Genomic DNA, 21,405 nt, shown 5'->3' with positions numbered 1-21,405 from the left:
AGAGATATTGAAGATGAATTTTTGACGAGTGTTTCAATTATCTTGTCAACATGAAAAGACGGTTGTGTGTTTCACCGGATATTATTAAAATTCAAGGTAAGAATTTTAAGAATGAAGCACCAATAAAGGCACGATTACACTGACCAATTTTCTGTGCAACTTGTGTCGCAACAGCGTTGCGACACAAGTTGCAAGAGTATCTACGTACACGGTGCAACGGAGACGCAATTGTTGCCAAAAGTAGAAATATGAATTCTACTTTTCGCAACGATTGCTGCAATTTGTGTCGCAACATTTTTCAACTTGCGCTATAGGTTACACGCTGCAATGCCCCAAACATCTGACGATGGGATCTTTTGCCCATGAACGTCCTTAAGGGAAAGATTAATATTTCGAATAAGCATGTTTTATTGAAATCGAAATCAATACAAAACTGCTGTCGAGTGTTGGTGCGTTTGCTTTATTACTCAATTTCTCCATTTTTCTTTACCCAAGTTTCTAAATGGCGCTTGGGATCTAAGAAGATGAGTACTTTTGAAGCTCAAGGTTCAGAAAATTTAAAGTAAAATTGTAAAGGCCGGTTTACACGGTACGACTAGTTTTCCTCGTTACTGTCGTCCGCAAAATGATGACAACATGAATTGCATTGCTTCGCGTAAATCGACCGTATAGCTTGCTTACAACTGTAAATGGCAGACAGCTAAGACTTTGCGTAAGCATGTTGCGCGCCACAGTTATGAGGAAAAATCGTACGTTGTACATGAGAGAATTTTCGAAAACATTGATTTCGAGTTTTAAAAAACAATGCAAGAACAAAAACATTACCGCAACAGCAAAAAAAATTATATCAGAAATGATAGATCAAACAAACAAGGAGTTCTTAATTAATGATTTCATGATTTAATATGTGTCTTTCTTTAAGCCAGGCAGATAGTCACTATAAGAAATCAATATAATAATACACTCAACAGAATTGAGCAACTTAATCTGGACTTTACAGAAGTCAATTGACGATTTAATTGTACTCCTCTTGTTCAATCAGAATCGAGTAATTTTGTTGAGTGTATTATGAAATAGCATACATTCATTAGATACAATCTCACATCACAAATCGAGCGTTCATAGCGCTAGAAATTATAATAAACAATTAACTCTCCATCGCAATTCCTTGGAATATCACAAAGTCATTTTACATTTTCGAAAAAAAACATACGTTGATGGCCGAAGCTCTGAGCGATCGTGTTCGCAGACTCATTTGCATAAACCCAAGATGATTGACGGCACGGAAAAGACCAAAATCCAATCAGGGTTTTGAAATGGCGGGTCGCGATGCAGCGATTTTCGCTGTAATTGATTAACTTATTTAGTATTTTTACACGAGTAAATATCATAAATCCAGCGCGCTTATTGGTTACAATTTAACGTCTTATGCAGCTATATTCAACTACAGGTATATATATCGCGCACGCACACGCTCTTTTGGTCGATTTGTGCCGCTTTCAGAGATAAATAACACAAATAAATAAATAAAACAAACGTAACAAAACTTTCAAAGTATAGTTATTTTGTGTCTCTTCATACGTTTCTTGTCTTCATTTTTGTCACCTTCCTTATCTTCCCCATTGTCAAGATGATTCTCCTCTTCGTCATCATCCATACCTATCTGAGTTAGACCATAATCACCAGCAGCAGCTTCAATAGAATGTCCTGAGGTGAAAAGGAAACTTTTATTAAAATAGCCGAATTTCTATTTGTCTGTTGCTCCGGGTTAACCTAAAAATTTGTTGTTTTTTTTTACTTTACCGATACTTTCTCAATGCAATTACTCCCCAATCCATGGCTGACTTTATTTGTGTTCAAGGATGGACTTTCTACTTGCAAATTTCCCAGTCTTACTCGGCCAGACAAGCTATTTGTTTTTACTTTGCTTTTTTCTGATATTTCTCATCAAGGTGCAATACACATTACCTTCAATTTCATTGCCACTTTGCAGCTGTGTTTTCATCTGCCATCCACTGCTACTTTCCATACTTCTTGCTTCACTTTGCGCTTCATCAAGTGTTAGAAAGACTGACAGGCAGCAAGCGAGAGAGCAGCGAGGATTTTTGATGACGGAATAGATGGTCTGACCAACAGCTATCGCATATTTTACTGAAATAGAATGGTAAAGATTGGAAACTGACCAGTAAGAAACACTTCATATATTTCCGTCAGTTACTGTCTTGGCCTTGTTGGCAGAGTATCAACTGCGCAAGATTTTGGATGAAAAAAAACAATGAATAGCTGTTAAACTTTTGAATAAGTTTCATTAGGAAATAGTTTGCAACTGTCGCTCGATTCTTTATTTTAGCAGACACTCCCTATTTTAATAGAGAAAGCAATACAGACTCACCGACTACAAGAGTCGTGACCATGATGTTAGCCATGACCAGCAGTACCGTAACAATCAAAGAATCCATGAACTTAGCATCAGCATGTAGCAAAGCACCCTGGTCTATTTTGAGCATCATTCCAATACACGTGTTGGCAAATGTAACCAGAAGTGACGTCAGCTGAAGAACATGCTCGAACTTGTCAGGGATTGGTTTAAAATGAGCATGGAGTATGGCATAACAACCTGAGAATGATCGTATTATAACAGTGTAAATTGATATCTTGATGTCTACAAGAAGAATATAAAACTCGATTTGGATATTTACCAGACATAACAGACGCGACTCCAAGAGAGGTTCGTCCTTCAGCACCAATCAGAGTGAAACAAGATGTCAGCAGCAGTTTCCTCATCATTTCAATGGTTTCCCAAAACCAGCAATTTTCCGCATAGTTCTCGAATATAAAACTCATGCCTGATATGATCGGTAGGGTAGTGATCGTGGTACTTTCAGAACCGTTTCCTTCCACTCTATAACCTTTTTGGTTCTCCACCGTTGTGCCTTCCAGCCCTTCGTTGCTATCAAATTCAAGATTTTTATGATCAGTTTTTGAAAAAGAGGATGTTAGGTTATCTACGTTGTTCTTAGTGACATCCTGTATCTCGTCTGTCATAAACTCTACTTGTGGTTCTGGAAGGATTTTGATTTGTCTAGTTTCCCTTTTCATATTGTGGTTGTCTTGAGTTGGGGTACAAGATAAATGCGTAGTGTTTCTGTGTTGGTTTGTGTGTTGACTCAATGATGCATCAATCTCGTTTTGTCTCATCTGTTCATTATTGAACTTGTAATCCGCCGGTTTCTTTCTTAAGTTTCTATAGTGATACTTCAACAGAACCGCTACTGTTAGCAATGGAACAGCAAAAGGGTAGACCAAAGCAACATAAACCAGGATGACATACAGATTGTACTTGTCAGTAAAGCAAGTTATGGAGTAATCAGCTTTCAAGTAGAAGGTACACTGTTTCTGGCTGCTGTCTTGACAGATTCTGTGACAGGCTGCCGGTAACATCTGGAATATCGTCGTACATGTCTGTGGGTAAGTTACGAAAATGAACAGGAAGACGTTCCGGTAGCAGGCCTCTTTCGTGCCTTCTAGGTCAGAGAGAATGGTAGTCTTTCCAGATCGCTTGGCCCTCTTATGAAGATAATAACGTTTAAAGTTGTAATAGACCAAAGCCACGAGGATAACCAAAGCAGTAACCGAGCATGCAGTAACAAGACGACTATAAGCATCCATCTTGAAACGAGAGCTGAAACAATGCAGAGGGGCAATCTGGATAACATTCAGCTGAACTAACTTGGCGTATTTACTAATCTTGATCAAGGCACTTGGCCATTGGACGTACGAAAATCCATCAAGTGTACTAGAGAATATTTGATAGAAAGAAACGGTGATCTTGAGACGAGCAAGAATGATGTCGACAAAGGAGCGCTTGTACTGCGTCTTCCGTCGCTTAACTTTGATAACCAAAAACAATAATGCTACGACCACCAAGGAGATGGCGCTAATCTGTAGAGAAAAACAAGATCACCTGTACACAGAAATGCAAAAGTTGTATTATTCAAGTTTTATGATTATGATCTTTTTTGATTCAATTACGTATCGTAAACTATACCTGGAAAATACGCCAACCAAGTGCTGGACATTTGAAGCAGTTAGCAACTAGTCTATAGTGTCTTTTATCACATACAGCACACAGGGGTCCCGCGTAACCATCAGCACACTTAGCGTCCAGGCCACCCAGACATGACTCTGATTTTGGGCATTGGTAATGTTTGGGGAAAGATCTATTAAAGGTAACCAGGTCTTTGTTATAACTGTCATCAAAGATTTGCAGGTTGTTGGTAAAGTTGATGTAGTTCTCTTTCTCCGACTGGGAAATCCACTGCCAGTAGTACCCAGGCTTCAGTGTCATGGACTCGTTAAAACACATGACACCATCGTCAGGACAAGAGTAACACTTTTCGAACCGATCGAGCCGGTAAAACCCATCTTGGCAAGAACAAGCTCTAAAGCCTGCGAAGTTCTTATTTTGTGTACCTACAGCAAAGTAAAAAACAGAAACGGAATTTATTGAAATGCGGGATCTGATCTGAAACTAAACGGGATTTTTGTCCGTTAATGTTTTCTAGTAAGATAATTGGTGCTAATTAACAAATGAAAGTGTGCAAGGGACTCTGGTTGTGGGAGTCAAATAAAGCCATCTTGCAAACGTCCTATTCACTAGAGTGGCCTAACACCAAACTTTGCGGACATTGTTCGGGCGCAGCCTTTCTACCCATGACTTAGGGCGCGTGCGTTCGTCGTGATCACGTCATTCGAATCTTTTGATGGGCAAAATATTAAGAAATTCTACTTTTCACTTCTTTACGGCAAAATATCTCGGAAACCAATTCGGTGGCTCCCATTCTCTTTGTCTTAAAATTAAAATTCTACCAAAATCTACGACCTATGTGAATCTAAAGAAATGCTGATTGCGATGGAATCATTAACACCAAATTTACTAAAGTTTCATAAATTCTTATTACTAGTTCTTATTTCCATGCTTTCAATTCAGAAATGTCAAAGAAAGTTATTTTTGATGGCCATGAATTTTTTCTGCATTTCTTAGGCCCCGTCCACACTATGCCGGATAAATTTGAATCCAACTTTCACACCGAAACCGAAAAAAAAATTCTTCGTATCGTAAATGCGGGTTGGATTTGGATTTAGTCTTTCTTCGAAATTATGGTGACTGTATTTTTTAACGGCCTAAGATACAAAAGTATTTCTTCCGGCGTGACCTCAGGTCGGTTGCCGAAAGAAATCCGTTGAATTGGTGTACAGTGAGCTCCAAATACGGGTCAGAACAAGCGAGGTAGTATGTGAATACAGGCAAATTTCATGGATTAAAGACGCGAAGATTAATCTCTAATGCGACTTTCTCGGTTCTATAAGGATGTGAGAGAAGGGTCATGACTAAAATTTGGCGCTGGAAAGAAAATTCGAAGACGTACGAGGTTTCAAAGACCCGTGATGGTTCGCTTTTGGGACTCGAGTTTCCAACCTTCTCTTATTTCTTACTGGTGGGGGAAAAAATCCTTAAAACGGGCTAAATTCAAAAATAACCACGCTGAGCGAAAGAAGTGCTATTTCTCAATGATCGGGTAAAATTTCGAGGCTTTATTTTAATCTCCATACATTTCCTTGGCTTGGGCTTGGGCTTGGGCTTGGGCTTGGGCTTGGGCTTGGGCTTGGGCTTGGGCTTGGGCTTGGGCTTGGGCTTGGGCTTGGGCTTGGGCTTGGGCTTGGGCTTGGGCTTGGGCTTGGGCTTGGGCTTGGGCTTGGGCTTGGGCTTGGGCTTGGGCTTGGGCTTGGGCTTGGGCTTGGGCTTGGGCTTGGGCTTGGGCTTGGGCTTGGGCTTGGGCTTGGGCTTGGGCTTGGGCTTGGGCTTGGGCTTGGGCTTGGGCTTGGGCTACCTGTGGTCTTTTCCTCCATGAATACCATATTTCCCCAGCATTTAGCAAAAAAAAAAAACGAATTCGGTGATCTCCATTTTTTTTTTTTTTTTTTTTTTGAACAAGAATATGTTGGGGTATGTTTATGCCAAGTTTTAAAATATTGTGATTGCAACTTCATTTGCCCGCGAACGTGATTAAAATGTTCATTGTTATGTTATAACAGCTTTCTTGTACTATACCTTCGGGACAAGGCTTGCAATCCTGTTTTTGTATTCCTGGTGCATGTTTTATGTGGACGAGCGTCCCGTTGTCACACATCTTACACCCATTACCATACGCTCGTACACCGACGAAAGGCAATGAATCCTCATAGAAAGCACCTTTAAAATATCATCATATATATATACTACAACGTTTCTGCAATCGAGTGTATATATATATATAATGATCAGAATTTCTGCACATTTCTGTATATATAGCACATTTCTGTATATATAAATATATATATATCTACGTATTATTTACGTATGTGTAACTGAATATAATGCGCGCGCTGATTGGTTGGCTATCGTGTTTATATCAGAACACAGAGACAGGCGCGCGCGTTTTATATTTCTTAAATACATCGCTAAATTGTTGAGATTATGGGATATGTTACAAATTTAGGCCCTTTCTTGGTGTGACAAGGCACCTGAAACATTAATTAATAGGCAAGGGTAATAATTTTGGTGATAAACAATACCCTATAAACAAAAATCCTAACTCAAAATACAATAAAACTTGCAACACGTAGAAAGACCCTAAGTATATAAGATTGTCATTCTACAAATACATAAACAAGAAGAAAAAAAAAACATTTTCACGCCGGGGCAGCTGGCTCAAAAAAAGAGACATTTCAAAATCAAACTCAAAATCTAAATCAAACTTCACATGATTAATTCCTAACAATGGTATGTTTTTATTTTTGCAATTGTGGTCGTTTTTGGCGGGAAAATGACGTCAATAAATAACGGTCAAAAAATTTGGTTTCGTTTTTTGGTTGTGGTTTCTGAATTATCTCGAAAAGACTGTTTGAATGGTAGAAAAAGTTTTGATTTTCTATATTTCGTTCAAAAGATATGCATGTCAAAACTCGCATTTTCCGCCATTTTGTTACTATTTTTAGAAAATATGCAAGATATGTAGTGCTATATCTTCTGAGCAAAAGACAATACAACAATAATTTTTGCAGTAATTAATCTACCACTGTACGTTATCTTTCAGAAATTACGACCAAAAGTTTGTAAAAAAGAAACCAAATTTTTGATCGTCATTTAACTTAATAATACCGAAATTGCAAAATCAAAAACATACGATTGTTAGGAATTTACAAATGTACCTTGCTTTGAAGTTTGATTTTGATCAGTTAAATATTGAAAAAGTTTTATTTAAATGTCCCTTTTTTTGAGCCACCTGACCCAGCGTATTTCATTTTCGCATGTAAAGATTTTTTTCTCTCTCTCTTTTTTTTTTTTTTTTTTTTTTTTTTTTTTTTTTTTTTTTTGAAAACAGATTTGTCATGATTCTTCAAAATGTATTTTGAGAGAGAGAGAGGGGGGATAGGAAGAGACAGGAAAACGGAGAGGGGGGTTGGAGAGAGAGAAAATGGAAGAGACAGGGAGAAAGAGAGATAGTGAGAGAAAGGGAGAGACAGGGAGAGGAAAAGAGAGAGACAGGGAGAGAAAGAGTGAGAAAGACATAACAATAGACAGGGAGAGGGAGAGTGTTTGGGCACGTCACGTGTCGATGGGTGCCCTGTGGTATAGACCACGAGGCCCATGTTCTAGTTACGTTCGCTTGATGTTTAGTTAGGCGCCTAGATGCGTTATTTGTCCTTTATTGGATGGAAATTCCATGTACATTCACCAAATCCTGCAAGATCGTGAGTATTCAACCTTGTAATTCTTGTAATGCTTGTAATTCGCTAGTACTTAAGGCATAAGACTTGATTTATAATTCATATTTGTATTTTAGTTTTTACCAATCACCGATTACCCGTGGCGGATTGAACCCAAAGCGTGGTTGAGTTGAAATTCTTGCGAATAAAGACATTTAACGAAGCAAAAACCAAGTTTAAGTGATAAAGGATAGGGGATGCCCTTTCTTGAACCCCTTCAGAGAGAGAAGGGGTGAATAACAAGAAAGATAAGGAGAGAGGGGGAGAGAGGGAAACAGAGAGAGATAAGGAGAGAGAGGGAGGGAGATAGGGAGAGAGAGAGATGGAGAGGAAGAGGACAAGACCTAGAATAATTTACCTGCTGGACAATCGATGCACTCTGTAGTTTTATCGTACCTAACATAAGTACCAACCATACACGGCATACAAATACTGCCAGCTTCAATGCAATGGAATCCTGAAAGGGCAAAAGCTGCCCTAGTTTCTTGATTCCAATTGATAGAAATCTGAATTTTTTTAGGAGTTCTGGTCGCAGATCTGAAAAACAAATAATGATTTAATCCTGAACTTTAATAGGCAAACTTTAACACAGTATATTAATCACTATCCTTTCACTATTACATAAAAATACCAGTTTAAACAAGCACTAGCGTAAGGAGTAGGGGGGGGGGGGGGGGCGGGATTGGGTCACGTAACTAAACACACTAGCCTCAATCTATGTATGACTTACTTTCTCTAGTGAGTCTCATGTAGCAGTTTATATAGTGTCACTAGCTTTGTTCAAACCTATTTTTCACCTCCCCTTATACTTAGGTCCAGTCATGGCTTTCTTAAATAAGTCTTTCAGGACCATCGTTCATTACAAAAATCCTGGGTCCTGATTAAGAGTTCTGTTTGCACTGAAACTGGGAGGTAAAATTTGTATCCGCTAATTAATGCCCTGGTTTGAAGAGTTTTCCTTGAGCAAAATATATATATATATCCATCTAATCTATGACTTTTTGTTTAACCCTTAGACTCATACGACGCCAGATGCCCCTCGCAATAAAAGCCCATTGTTTGAACAATTCGAATTTCTAGCTTCAACAATTTTGAGCGAGTTGGCCTGAATGCTAGTCTAAATGAGTCACTGGAAATATGTTAGCGTAGATTGGAAGCAATATAATGAGAATCTTAAAGTAGACCAGTGATTTGATGATGCTTACATGTATATCGCTGTTGCCTTTATGTATGATGACTTATGAAACCACAGCGTGCTGACACTTTTGATCTTGGTTTGCGCCAAATACCTGTTAGATCATTTACAGTGCACATGAGCGGTAGCGGTATGGTGGTAGTATAAACTTCATAAAGTACATCAGTTCTTATAATAAAATATAGTTGTAAAAACAATAGCTTACAAACTTTCCAGAGATGGATTAAAGTAGAAAGCGTATTCTGCAATGTATTCTATTGGATTATCTGAAAGAGTTCTGACAGAAATAAAACTAATATTAGTGTCCTGCAAAGGCCGGGATGACTACTTTAAATGGCGGTCCCGTCTCTCCACACTTAATCATTCTAACGAACATCGGAGGTACGAAAAACAACCATTGAGAACACTGGCAGTGACCACCCTCAGTGCCTACACCTCATACTAAGCATTTCATGTTTGTAAATGGCATAAAAGCAATCTGACATTCACACTCAATATAAAGCGCCTTTGATTATATCTTCATAGAAAGGTCGCAATATAATTCATAAATCATTAAATCATCAAAGGGCCTATTATTGTTGAAAATTTATTGGCACAGCTTCTCTGCCATTCCTCAAAGCACAGTACTTATTGCTAGAGCTAACACAACAAGGCTTACCTTCACAAGTACGTTTTCATTTATTTGTTTATTTATTTTGTATTTACTCACAGAACCTTGAGATTAGAAGCTCTATAAAAGGTTCGCCATGATTTAATTTTTGTCAGTCCGTTGTTGTGGAATATACTTAAACAAAAAAGACAACAAAAAAATCAGCCTAGAAAATCTTTGTTTATCCTAAAGATTGTTAAAGGTGACAACTGTATGGGTTATGATCTAACGCTTAAAAAAGAGCTCTCTAAGATATCCTGGATCATTGAATACCAGTTGAGAGCCAGTTTAGCTGATGCAAAAAATCGGTTGAACGATTATGATAACCTTAGTGTGTTATGATACGAGCAGCACGATTTTGCAATTTTTGAATCTTTGTGGCGAGACTCTTTGTTTAGGTTCCCCCATACAATAAGCCTGAAGCGAGATGACGTTTTACCCGCGTCTCTAGACCATAATCCTTTTCACATTGCTTTTGTTCTTTAACTATGACTATTGTTCCTGTATTCTCTAAGGAATCGAAAATTTTAATATGAAAGAACTTTAAAAACTATTATGGTATAGAGTCGGGGGTAAAACGTCATCTCGCTTCAGGCTTATATCACAGTAGTCAAAAGCAGGCTGGGACTTATGCATTGTACATTACATTTAATTTTTCTAGGTTAACAAAATCACGTGCCTGCTTGAGACCCCCTTAATAGATCGACATACTTTGATACAAAGTCTAGTTTAAAATGCTTAGCCTAGTTAGGGTTTTTCTATGTTTTAAATGTTTTACCTTTGTCAAGTATCCCTCTAATTGTCTAATGAGTAATTGACTTTGAATAGGCGATAGGTTCTTAATTTATTCTTTTGGCCAGGAGTGGCTATTTCATCATTAAAGAGTTCACCGAGCCAATGTTGTTTCTCTATGTCTTCTTTCTAACTTTGTTTTAATTGCAACGAAGGGATTGGGTCGGGCAGGATTGCAAAAGTTTTCCTCTACCCATATGTTGCCCAACCCCCTTCGTAATAATAGATTTTTTACTTTTTGACTCCAGCAGGATTTGCGGCTGGAATTTCTTATTTCTTGAAATATCGGGGAAGTGAAGGATTTTATGGTTTAATGAAAGCTTGACTAGATATAAAGCCAGTATTTTATACTTCTTGAATATGCTGCTATATGCGCAAAGGGAGTCGACCTAGTTCAGCCAGACAGGCAGAATCGGTTGCATATTTTCCGACCCCAAGCAACATTTTGCAGAATTTTACATGTACGGATTCACTAGGGTCATCTTTTGAGACCTCTGTTCCCCATACTTCACATGTGCACTGTCACATGTGCACAACGCACCACCAGCCCCCACCCCCCCCCCCCCCCACCCCCTAGACTTGAAAACTGGTAAAAATTGTGAGCAAAATAAGAGTTATGAGCTTATGTTTTAGACAACGATGTTTGCTTTTACATAAAAAGAGTTTTATGTTATGCGTATTTTTACCACAATGAAAATAACAAATAAATGCTTCGGTAGCACCAGAAAGAAAATTAACTAGAGATTGTCCTGCTAAACAAAAAACTAATGTATCAGTTAAAAAACTAATTTTCCTGTACTAATTCTTCATTATTATTATTATTTATTTCTATTTTTAAAAGCCTTAACTATTCTTCGAAGCTTAAGAACTAAAGCTTGCTAGATTCTAAGCTTCGATTTTAACAGTTTTCATCTGCTTTCATTGGTGAAAAATGCGGAATGTAAACTGAATTTATTTTTCGAAAACTTAGGGACTGTGCAATAATTATCGGGAGGGGGGCCTCTAAAATTAATAGGAGGGGTCAAAAGTTAAATTGGAGTGTAGGGGGGGGGGGGTTAGAAGCTAATTGCTTAAGTATGGAGAGGGAGGTCATAAGTCAATTTGGGATTTTGTTCACTATAAAATAGAAAAGATGCATATAACATCCATTGTTATATTTTTTACTGTATAAAGGACACAACTTGTCACAGGTGCAACCTCAAAACCATATGTGTTGAAATATAATGTGTAAACTGAGTATCCTTTGTAATAAGAACAGTGACAAAAAACAGTAACTAAAAACAGTTACAAGTCACAACTTTCTATACTGTACTGTGGTAAAGCTATGCCACATTGATTGACTGTATACAGTATAAGACAACTGACTATGTCATGTCTTTTTTGTTTTGCTTTGTAATAATTCTTCTAGCTTTATGTTTATGATATTTAGTGCTATGTTCAAGGATAAAAACAGAAGTTCTGAACAAGCTCCTTGGCTTCAGTTCCCCAACAAAACATTTCGAAGAAAGAAGATCCCTCAGGCAGGATTTGTCAGTTTGAGATCGTAAATATTAGTAAGTGTCGTCATCAATTTTGTCAAGTTGTCGGATGCCATATATCTCAGGGCTGTATTCTTTTGCTGAAGGATTTCCTCCTAAGGAATTAAATATAACACATGCCCTTTTCTCCCTAGGTATGTTCTGTTGCCGAAAATTTGCGTTTATCAGCTTTTTTTTATTTTCTTTTTTCTTCCGTGAAACTGATGAATTCTGTTTCGATTCAATCATATAGGTAACATAGAACTTTTCCCTAGCTTTATCCATGTTATCCAACAAATCTCTAATGTTTCTTTCAATACCAGTAGTAATAAAGTGCAGTGTTACTGAGTTGAATTTATGATGACAGCTCAGTACAGTTTGGAGTTTCCGACTTCTTTTAGAAAACAAGCTATCATCATGATATTTGTTCACACTTTTGTAGTATTTCAATGGCCTCATTTTTGCATCTCACAATATTTGCACTGTCACGATGTATCGTGATGTATGGGGGGGAGGGGGGTTGATAGTTATTTCATTTCAAAAGGGGGAGGGGTGAGAAGTTATTTTACGTTTAGCACAGGGGGGGTTAGCTTTAATTTAAGCCCAATTTGGAGAATTTTAGAACCCCCCCCCCCCTCCCGATAATTATTGCGCAGTCCCTTACAACCCCGCTTGAAGCCAAGTTTAGGAATATAACGCGAGCCATTAGAGACAAGTCATCTACCTATACAAAATTCATGTGAAAGCAGCTGCTGCATAGATACTTACATGTACAACAGATACTGGCAGTTTTTGAAAGAATAGTCTTCGATGTTCTTTATATCATTGTACGACACCAAGCTAAATAAGCAACAAAGGGTATGATATATATAACATATATATATAAAGGGTATGATATACAAATATATAACTTTAACAATTTAGCGATATATATACATTTATGAAATAACTGTTATGAATCTCGCGTTCTGATTGGTTGGATACGCGTGCTTTATGAGAGCACCCAGCACGCGCGCGCACTATCAATTTCGTCATTCCTGTAATTTGTATTTTATAAAAGAAATAAAAAACTTGCTTGCTCTGCTGTGTGGAGTCATAAAGCACTTGGGGAGTGACAGAACACTCGAGAAGTGTCGAGAAGCACTCCGAACACTTCTCTTGTGTTCTGCCAACCCCCGCGTGTTTTATAACTACACACAGCACGCGCGCGAGTTTTCTATTTCTTCAATACAGCATGGTCGAGGGGTCATAGCGTCGGTCTCGCAATCCGGTGGTGCTGAGTCCCGCTGTGGCCACTAGCTGAGACTGTATTTGTCCTGGTTTCTGATTAGTTCAAATTCAGTTTCTCGACCATGCTTGTTAATAGCCAACTGGTTTGCCCATTTCAGTTTCGTTTCAGGGCCCACAATTAGTCACTGGAAAAAAAATGCCCATATATATTTGGAATATTTGCTCTTTTCGGTCTTTTTCCTCTCTTTCCAAAGCAAAAGGTTGTACGTTCTTAAAAGTAAAGTTATATAGCACAAGTAAACTGCGTGACAAAACATCCTAAATGACCCTGTAAATCTTCAGTTCTTCGCGAACTACTGTAGTTAGCGTGTTTTCGAGGCTACGAAACATAAGAAACCATAAGAGACGAATGTATAGGCCAACAGATAGTATGAGCTTATAAAATCAGCAAAAATAGGGTTCTAAATTTTAACAAATTCCTATGAATTATATACCAAAATGTTCAGGAAAGCCCGGGGTTTTCAAATCCACTTCTGCTTTATTTGACAGGTTCTGTTTTATTTCAAGGAGAGACGATTTTCTAGTTGACCTCGGCTATGTCATGCATTTTCTCTTGTAAAATACGTCCAATAGCGTACATTCAACTCAAAAAGTACGGTGGTTTTTTTCAATAGAATTCAATCTAAACCATATAATTCAGTCCGTGAATAGTTGAATTAGCTGAATCCACTTCTGTTTTTTGCCTAGATAGTCATTATTTTGAGAAAAGATCCAAAAACCGTGTTTTTGAGACATAATTTGTATGGGCTCACATGAGGGGGCGTGAGCTTGAAATCGTAGCTGACCAAATGTTAACAGATTTTTTTCTGATGATTATTTATTTATTTATTTTTATGTTATCACCCCCCCCCCCTCCCCCCTTCCTTTTTTTTTCTTTAATTGTCTTTCATTGAAGGGAAGAAAACAAAGTAAAAGGGGGATACATACATATCTATATATATCGCTAAATTGTCAAAGTTTAGGGATTCAGTATATTCTGAAACACAACACGATTATCCAAATCACGAAACAATATTCTTGAAACTCAACACGATTTACTGATCTAAACACAAAAGAATATTGTGAATCACAAATAGTTAACCAAATTACGCCTCAGATCTCAAAACACAAGTCAGAGGCATGACGACCAATTTGAAATATTTGACAGAGAAAGACTGGGGAAACCTTTTGCAACACCTCGTCAGCTGTAGCTGTTTCGTGTTTCAGAATATTGTTCTGTGTTACAAGGATATTGTTTTGTGTTCCAAATAAATTATTTGTGTTTGACCCTTTTGGGCCACCGTACCTTTTTATATAGCTTTACCTTCCCCTCCCTCCTCCTCCCCCACCCCTCCCTCCCCTCCCCAAGGCACAATGACATAAGCACTACATATAATATATTTTTCGAGAGGGCCTACGGATCGCAAAATTTTCAGAAACTAATCGAGATACATTTCGGGGATTACTTACAGAGCTCTAAGCCGCACCATGTTATTCAGTAGTTTACGAGTAAGAGTCGCCGATGTTAAGCTGTTTTGATTAAGTAATCTGTTGAAAGGAATGTACGAAAAAACTGTTTTTTTGGGATCTATTCAAAAAGAAAACGTACCCAAGTACAGTCGACTCTCGCCTTGCGGATATACCGATAATACGGACACCTTGATGGGCCAAAACCCCCAGCGAATATACAAAGGAATCACAGTAATTCAGCTCTAACTATATATTGCGAAATCTCGTTATTACGGAATAACGGACACCAAATAACGGTCTCGAAGGGTGTTTGCAATAACGACAGGCGACTGCATAGTCAAACATATTGGGAAAAATGCTCAAGCTAAAAATGAAATTTGGGAATATAATCAGAGAAAAATGCAAGTGGCGGGAAATAGCAACACTTAACTACTTTTATACTGCTAGCAACACTTTAGCTTAGTTGCCGGTTGCCAAGTCCACGTCACAGACCACTTGCATGATCATGATAATGGATAGGGAATTTAGGTGGCTTGCAGAGCGTTCAACACTAAAACGCTTCGTACCACATAATTATATACTAGATGCCTCCATTTATAGGGGTTTTTGAAAAAATCTATCTAGCTAATTATGAGATATTTGAGATTATTTAAATATAGTGCATAATCTACTTCAAAACTAAACAATGGATTTGATACGGCCGAAATTAATATTTCAGAGGTATATATTCACAAAAGTCATTGCTCATTTAGTTTTACTCTTTATTACATCCATTTTGAAATCACTACCAAATCCTGCAATCTGATTGGTTCCCTGCAGCAGTGATTTCAGCCTAAATTGCACGATTTTGAGCTCTAAATTGCACGATTTTGCACATCATCTGACATGAAATAATCACGAGAGAGACATGTCATTTTCTAGCCAATTATATTAAGGAATCCATTTGAGTGTTGAGCTCGCCGTTTCTTGCGAAAAAAAGAGCCACGGCTCAAAAAGAATTTTCTGAATAACGATTTCAACCGTAAAAAGTCGTAAAAAAGACCGAAAAAGCCATAAAAAAAGACTTAAAAAGACCAACTGAACACTTAAAATTGTCAAAAGCATCTTTGTAAAGTAACTGCTTTAGTAAGTTGAAGATATTACAGCGAAAAGCAGTGTGGGAAAATGCAATCGGCATCTTTTGAATGTGACTTCTTGGCGATTGATCGTGGAAAGTGGTTTCCTTTTCAATCTTTAAAGCATAAAACACATCAAAAATACAGTCATTAAAAGAAGTCTTTCTTAAGAAGAAGATTTTTGCTGAGCTACGTGACAACCGAAGGACTAAACAACCTTTGATTTTTCTTGTTTTCTCGGCACAAGTGTGATCTTAACATGTTGAACAGAAATCGTAAAATACAAGCAGTGAGCATCCAGTCATTACAACCCTTTTGGGCAGGATTGTCTTGTTATTTAATGTAAGTAAGCGATTCTTAATATATGTAATACCTTTTGGTCTTTTATAAATTCATTTTAGTTTTGGATTGAAAGTGTTGGTTTTCAAAATGAGAATCATTGCTCGATCAACAAGTTCTCTTGACAGCATGTTTGAATCGACTGCTTGTAGATTGTAAGTCATATCGGTTTAACTGGAAAAAACGTCCTTTTCAAAAAAGATTTCGAAATGGATATAATAAAGTTGTAATAAAGTCGCAGTTCGCTTTAGATCGCTTTAAATGAGTTCAATAGTCTTGCAATTTTGTGTAATATTAGTTTGAGTTCTAATTTGTATCCTGACGTAGTTTTGAGAGAAATTATCAGCGAATATTAGAATAATGGAAGATCTAGTAAGATTGACTAGAAAACTGCAATGAAAAGTGCGCATCAAATGTTTACCCCCGTCTTATGCATTATACGTTTTCACAAAATCGCATAAGTCGATTACCTTCAAAATGTTCCTTTTAAAACTAGATACAGAGTAAAACTAAATGAGCAATGACTTTTGTGAATATATACCTCTGAAATATTAATTTCGGCCGTATCAAATCCATTGTTTAGTTTTGAAGTAGATTATGCACTATATTTAAATAAATCTCAAATTTCTCATAATTAGCTAGATAGATTTTTTCAGAAATCCCTATAAATGGAGGCATCTAGTATATAATTATGTGGTACGAAGCGTTTTAGTGTTGAACGCTCTGCAAGGCTAAAATTGCCCTCTAAACGAAAACAAATATTTCATCATAATCACATGTTATGACGTCCGATCTCGTAAAAAACTACATCAAACATTAATTTAATCTTTATGTGACTTATGTGCAAAAAAGAATTGCAATCGGATAAAACACGTTTATGCACCAGCGTTCCAACCGTGGGAGGTAGCGGTCAAGCGCGAGGGGGTCCAGCCACCTTAAGGGAAGTCTACGTATACGTCGCAGTCCACAACATTGACTTACAGATAATTTAATCGCTTAAGATGAGATAGTTTTATTGAAGGCAACCTGTTATTCACTAAAGCCCTGCAACGTAATGACGACAAGAATATATATATTTATGACTTTGGACTCCAATATAAGTCTTTTTTTATTAGCTTACAGAGTTTCAAGTTGTCTAGTATCCTTAAAGAATCCATCGGGGATGTGTTTTAGCCCGTTATAATCGGCAGCACTAAAGGGAAAGAAAAGTCCAAATAATCGTGTTCAGGCTTTTAAAAGAGTGTGTTGAGTGAGGGATTTTTACAGATGTACTTACAAGACTTTTAGATTTTTCAATCCATGAAGTAGGTCTTCTGGTAGTTCTGCTAGCAAATTACCTACAATACTCCTGTAAAAGTTAAGATAAAAATAAATTTGGAACTTCAGACTATATATGAGTACCAATTGAAACAAAAGCAGAGAAGATACTGTATTAACTATTTTCGAATAATAATAATAATGATGATGATGATGATGATGATGATGATACTTACATCCCCTGGAGCTTCAGATTATTACCAAACAATCCTTGTTGCAAGTTTGTTATTCTGTTATTCTGAAGAAGTCTAAAGCCAGATAGTTAGCAAGAAAAAAAGCCTTGAACCAGCCCCTGGGCTGATCAAAATCAGGGCATGCACACAAGAAAACAATTTACGTGAGACATGTTCAGGGCATGAACAAGGCTAATTAGAATTAAAATTTTGTGGAAGGAGAAAATTACCACAGAAGCTGAGAAAAACCCTCATCAAACCAACTCTACTGAAGAAACTCTCTTCTCATGAGTTTGCGATTCCAGAAATGAAACGTGAGACCCCTGAGGTGATAGCCGAGTGTAGTACATCTACATTACCCTTGATTTCCCATGTCAAAGTCGCTTAATCATTGGTCACACAATAACAAGTTGAACTTACAGGTATTTTAGCTCTCGGTTATGAAAAAACAATTTTTGTGGTAGATGTCTTAGTTTGTTCCATTTGAGGTCCCTGAAACAACGTGTCGAGAACTTAATCAGTTGTTTTAATTTAGTAAGTAGAAAAAGATAGTGCCTAAGAAGCGATTGATTAAAAAACATTCCAGCAGAACCCCTTAAGACCCCGGCATAGTAGGCAGTTTACATGCTGACGTCTTTCTGAAGAGCTAAAAACATTTTAATGTGTCTCTGATATAATCACGGTAACAAGCCAATTTGCTGCGCGCGCGACATATCTCGTTTTAGTATTTTTACACAAGTGAATGTATGAAATCCGGCGCGGAATATCGAGACTCGTGTCTCGGTTAATATAAACCGATATTTACTTCTCCTTCGCCGAATAATTGTTGATTGTTCTTTTTTTCTTTTTGGGAAGCACCTGTGGAGTGGTTTGTTTGTGTGTTTTTTGGTTCTTTTAATGTATTAGGCTTCCCATGGTTTGGGTTGCCTGTGTTATGTACAGAGAATGCATGTAAGATGGTGGAAATGAATACGATGCTTTGACCATATCTGGTGCTACAGTTCTCTTCGGAGCTTCGAGGGATTTTCTCTGGATCCTCCGGTATTCCTCCTTCAGCTTCCCTCTTCATAAAATCCTCTTATAAATTCTAATTCGATAATTGGATTTTCAGCTAGCTGGAGCCTAGCTCTGTTGTGGTTGTCCCACGCTGTGATACAATAGCCAAATCTAAATTGGTTATTTTAGATCTTATTTTAATAACTTTACCCCAAAGTGAGCGAAAAATGGACGTCTTCAAAGAGTTTTTTTTAAAAGGAAAAAAAAATTCAAAATCATTTATATGTGAACAGTGTAGTAGTATGGTTACAGTATTTTTGTATGTGGACCTCTCTTTTCAGAGATATAAACATTTAAAATATCAATATGCAAATGAGATGACGTAAATTCAAGACTAATTTACATAGTATACGAAAATGCTTTTTTCATTTGTAAATCATCCTTATAATTGAAATTTATGGTTTTGTACACTTTTAGGTTATTTAACTTCAGAACACTTGTAAATAACATTGCAAAATGTAATACATTCTGGAATTTACGTCATCTCATTTGCATTTTGATAGTTCAAATGTTATCTCTGAAAAGAGAAGACAACATACAAAAGTACTGCAACCATACTACTACACTGTTCACATAAAAGTGATTTTGAATTTTTTTCCCTTGATATACACTTTAAGGATAAAGAGCACTGGGCTATACTACTTTGCAGGATAAATTTGTTTAGCTGCACCACAAAAAAAAGTTGACATTTTAAATAACATTTTAATTTATTTTTTTTTATTTATTTATTTATTTTTTTTTTTTTCAGTTTTTATTTTTATTTATTTTTAATTTTTTTTAATCCTCTTGAAGTTCAAAACAAGTACTGTTCTCGCTACACCGGCCCAGGTCAATCATTAGCATCAAATACTTGATTAAATATAAACAAGAATCAAAGTTTTGTTATCTTCTAAAAACTTACAATTCAGTAAGTTTTATGTTGTTAGCAAAGATTGCACTAGGCAAATCCGTCAGCTGATTATCATTCAATCCTCTATTGAGAGAACATATAAATATAGATATAAATATTTTTTCTATTTACACACTATTATTGCCAAAAGAAGGCATAGCGTTTGAGAATAAACTGTATATTTCTTTATGGGATGAGAAAATATTTAATTTCTTTACGACTAAATCGTCCTTTAGTTTACTTATGCCCACGAGTTCTTGTGACTCGAGGCTTTCGCACACAAACGCACGCACTTGCCCCTTCACTTAGCACTTAGCCATTCCGAGATTGGAGGGGAATAGACCTATCCCGAATTCGCTTGACTGACCACGAAACAATGGTTTGAAGTCGAGACTGAACTTGATTCTTTTATTCATCAAGTTCAACCTCGATTTCAAACCATTGTTTCGTGGTCAGTCAAGCGAATTCGTGATAGGTCTATTGGGTCGAGTTGGCATACAGTTCGCTGTGGGACTGTTTCAGGGCACCAAGATGGATGCCATCTTCAAAATATGTCCCCTAAACCATTGCCATCATGCATTGTATTACCACGCGATCCAATTTTTTTTCGGATTAACCTCGGTTTGACTTTCCCTACACCATCTGGCTTTACGTATTAGTAGCAACATTGTTATTTGCACTTGCAAGACCTATCTAATAATAAATTGAATTTTTTAACTCACAATTTCATAAGATTTTTGTTGTAAGCAAAGACTGCAACGGGCAAAGTCGTCAGCTGATTCGAATTTACTTTTCTATTGACAAAGTATATGTTATAGTAAGTCATGGTAAATTACATCGTAGGTTTTCTATTTTTTGTTTTATTAGTCTTGAAGTTAAAATGTTTGATAAATGTTTTTGTTTTTCCATGTTGACAAGACATATAATAACGAAAACCTCCATTGTCACTAAATAATTTGTTGATGGGTTCCCTGTGGAATCTAAATTTCGCGCCATCGGAGGGCGCGTGCTACACCCAGGTGCCTTAATCACCAGCATCAATACTTGGTCAAACTTACAAAAACATAGTTTTTTAATCATCTAAAAAAACTTACAATTCAGTAAGGTTTACGTTGTTAGCAAAGATTGCAACAGGCAAAGCCGTCAGGCGATTAGAACTCAATTCTCTATGAAAGAGCATATCAGTATAATAATTAGCCACGTCACTTTTGAGGGGAAAAAATAGCTAAAAAATAAATAGATTAATTAATTAAAAATTAAAAATTTAAATTCAAAGAATTACAAACTAAAATAGAAAATTAAATATTAAAAAAATAAAAAATAAAAATAGACTTTCTATCCAAAGAGGATGGTGATGATGATGATGATGATGGTGATGATGTAATGATGATAATGATGATGGTGATGATGTAATGATGATGGTGATGATGATGATGATGATGATGTAATGAGGATGATGATGATGGTGATGATGATGAGGATGATGATGATGTAATGATGATGATGGTGATGATGATGATGATGGTGATGATGATGATGTAATGATGATGATGATGATGATAAAAATAGACTTTCTATCCAAAGTTATTATTTTCAAAAGAATTTAAAACGTTTGAGAAAGTGTATGTTTCGCGGTGGGATAAGAAAATTGTTTTAAAAAAAATTTAAAATTTAAAAAAATTTATTAAATTGTCCTTTAGTTTACTTATGTTGACTAATTTCTTGAGGACTCTAGACTTTGTCGCTAAAACGCACGAACTTGCCACTTCATTAGACATTCCTAGTTGAGGGGAAATAGGGCTTTTGCAACAACAG

The 21,405-nt window shown here is 36.8% G+C and overlaps 1 protein-coding gene and 2 long non-coding RNA genes across 3 annotated transcripts; all 3 read right to left on the bottom strand.

Annotated features, from left to right (window-relative positions):
* Window positions 1–525: 525 nt before the first annotated feature.
* Window positions 526–14,766, bottom strand: LOC116286434 (uncharacterized). The gene is made up of 11 exons (XM_089032138.1): window positions 14,702–14,766; window positions 12,731–12,802; window positions 9,210–9,788; window positions 9,015–9,098; window positions 8,168–8,346; window positions 6,113–6,253; window positions 4,049–4,473; window positions 2,700–3,942; window positions 2,393–2,617; window positions 1,969–2,151; window positions 526–1,707 (listed from the first exon to the last, which is right to left on the bottom strand). Exons 5-11 carry the CDS (start codon window positions 8,232–8,234, stop codon window positions 1,550–1,552), a joined length of 2,442 nt encoding a protein of 813 aa, XP_088888264.1. The 5' UTR covers window positions 8,235–8,346; window positions 9,015–9,098; window positions 9,210–9,788; window positions 12,731–12,802; window positions 14,702–14,766; the 3' UTR covers window positions 526–1,549.
* A 2,515-nt stretch (window positions 14,767–17,281) lies between these two features.
* Window positions 17,282–18,308, bottom strand: LOC148909716 (uncharacterized). The gene is made up of 3 exons (XR_016120133.1): window positions 17,649–18,308; window positions 17,432–17,503; window positions 17,282–17,347 (listed from the first exon to the last, which is right to left on the bottom strand). It is a non-coding gene; the product is annotated as an uncharacterized LOC148909716 (long non-coding RNA).
* Window positions 18,309–19,509: 1,201 nt separating this feature from the next.
* On the bottom strand, window positions 19,510–20,770 carry LOC148909715 (uncharacterized). Its single transcript, XR_016120125.1, has 3 exons — window positions 20,685–20,770; window positions 20,313–20,384; window positions 19,510–19,674 (listed from the first exon to the last, which is right to left on the bottom strand). It is a non-coding gene; the product is annotated as an uncharacterized LOC148909715 (long non-coding RNA).
* Between the last annotated feature and the right edge of the window lie 635 nt (window positions 20,771–21,405).

This window comes from Actinia tenebrosa, unplaced genomic scaffold, assembly GCF_029948245.1.
Source record: "Actinia tenebrosa isolate PJP-AT-01 unplaced genomic scaffold, QUT_ActTen_1.0 PGA_scaffold1__47_contigs__length_23844297, whole genome shotgun sequence".
Lineage (NCBI taxonomy): Eukaryota > Metazoa > Cnidaria > Anthozoa > Actiniaria > Actiniidae > Actinia > Actinia tenebrosa.
The sequence above is the reverse complement of the archived record's forward strand: the minus strand, read 5'-3'. Positions and strand labels throughout refer to the sequence as shown.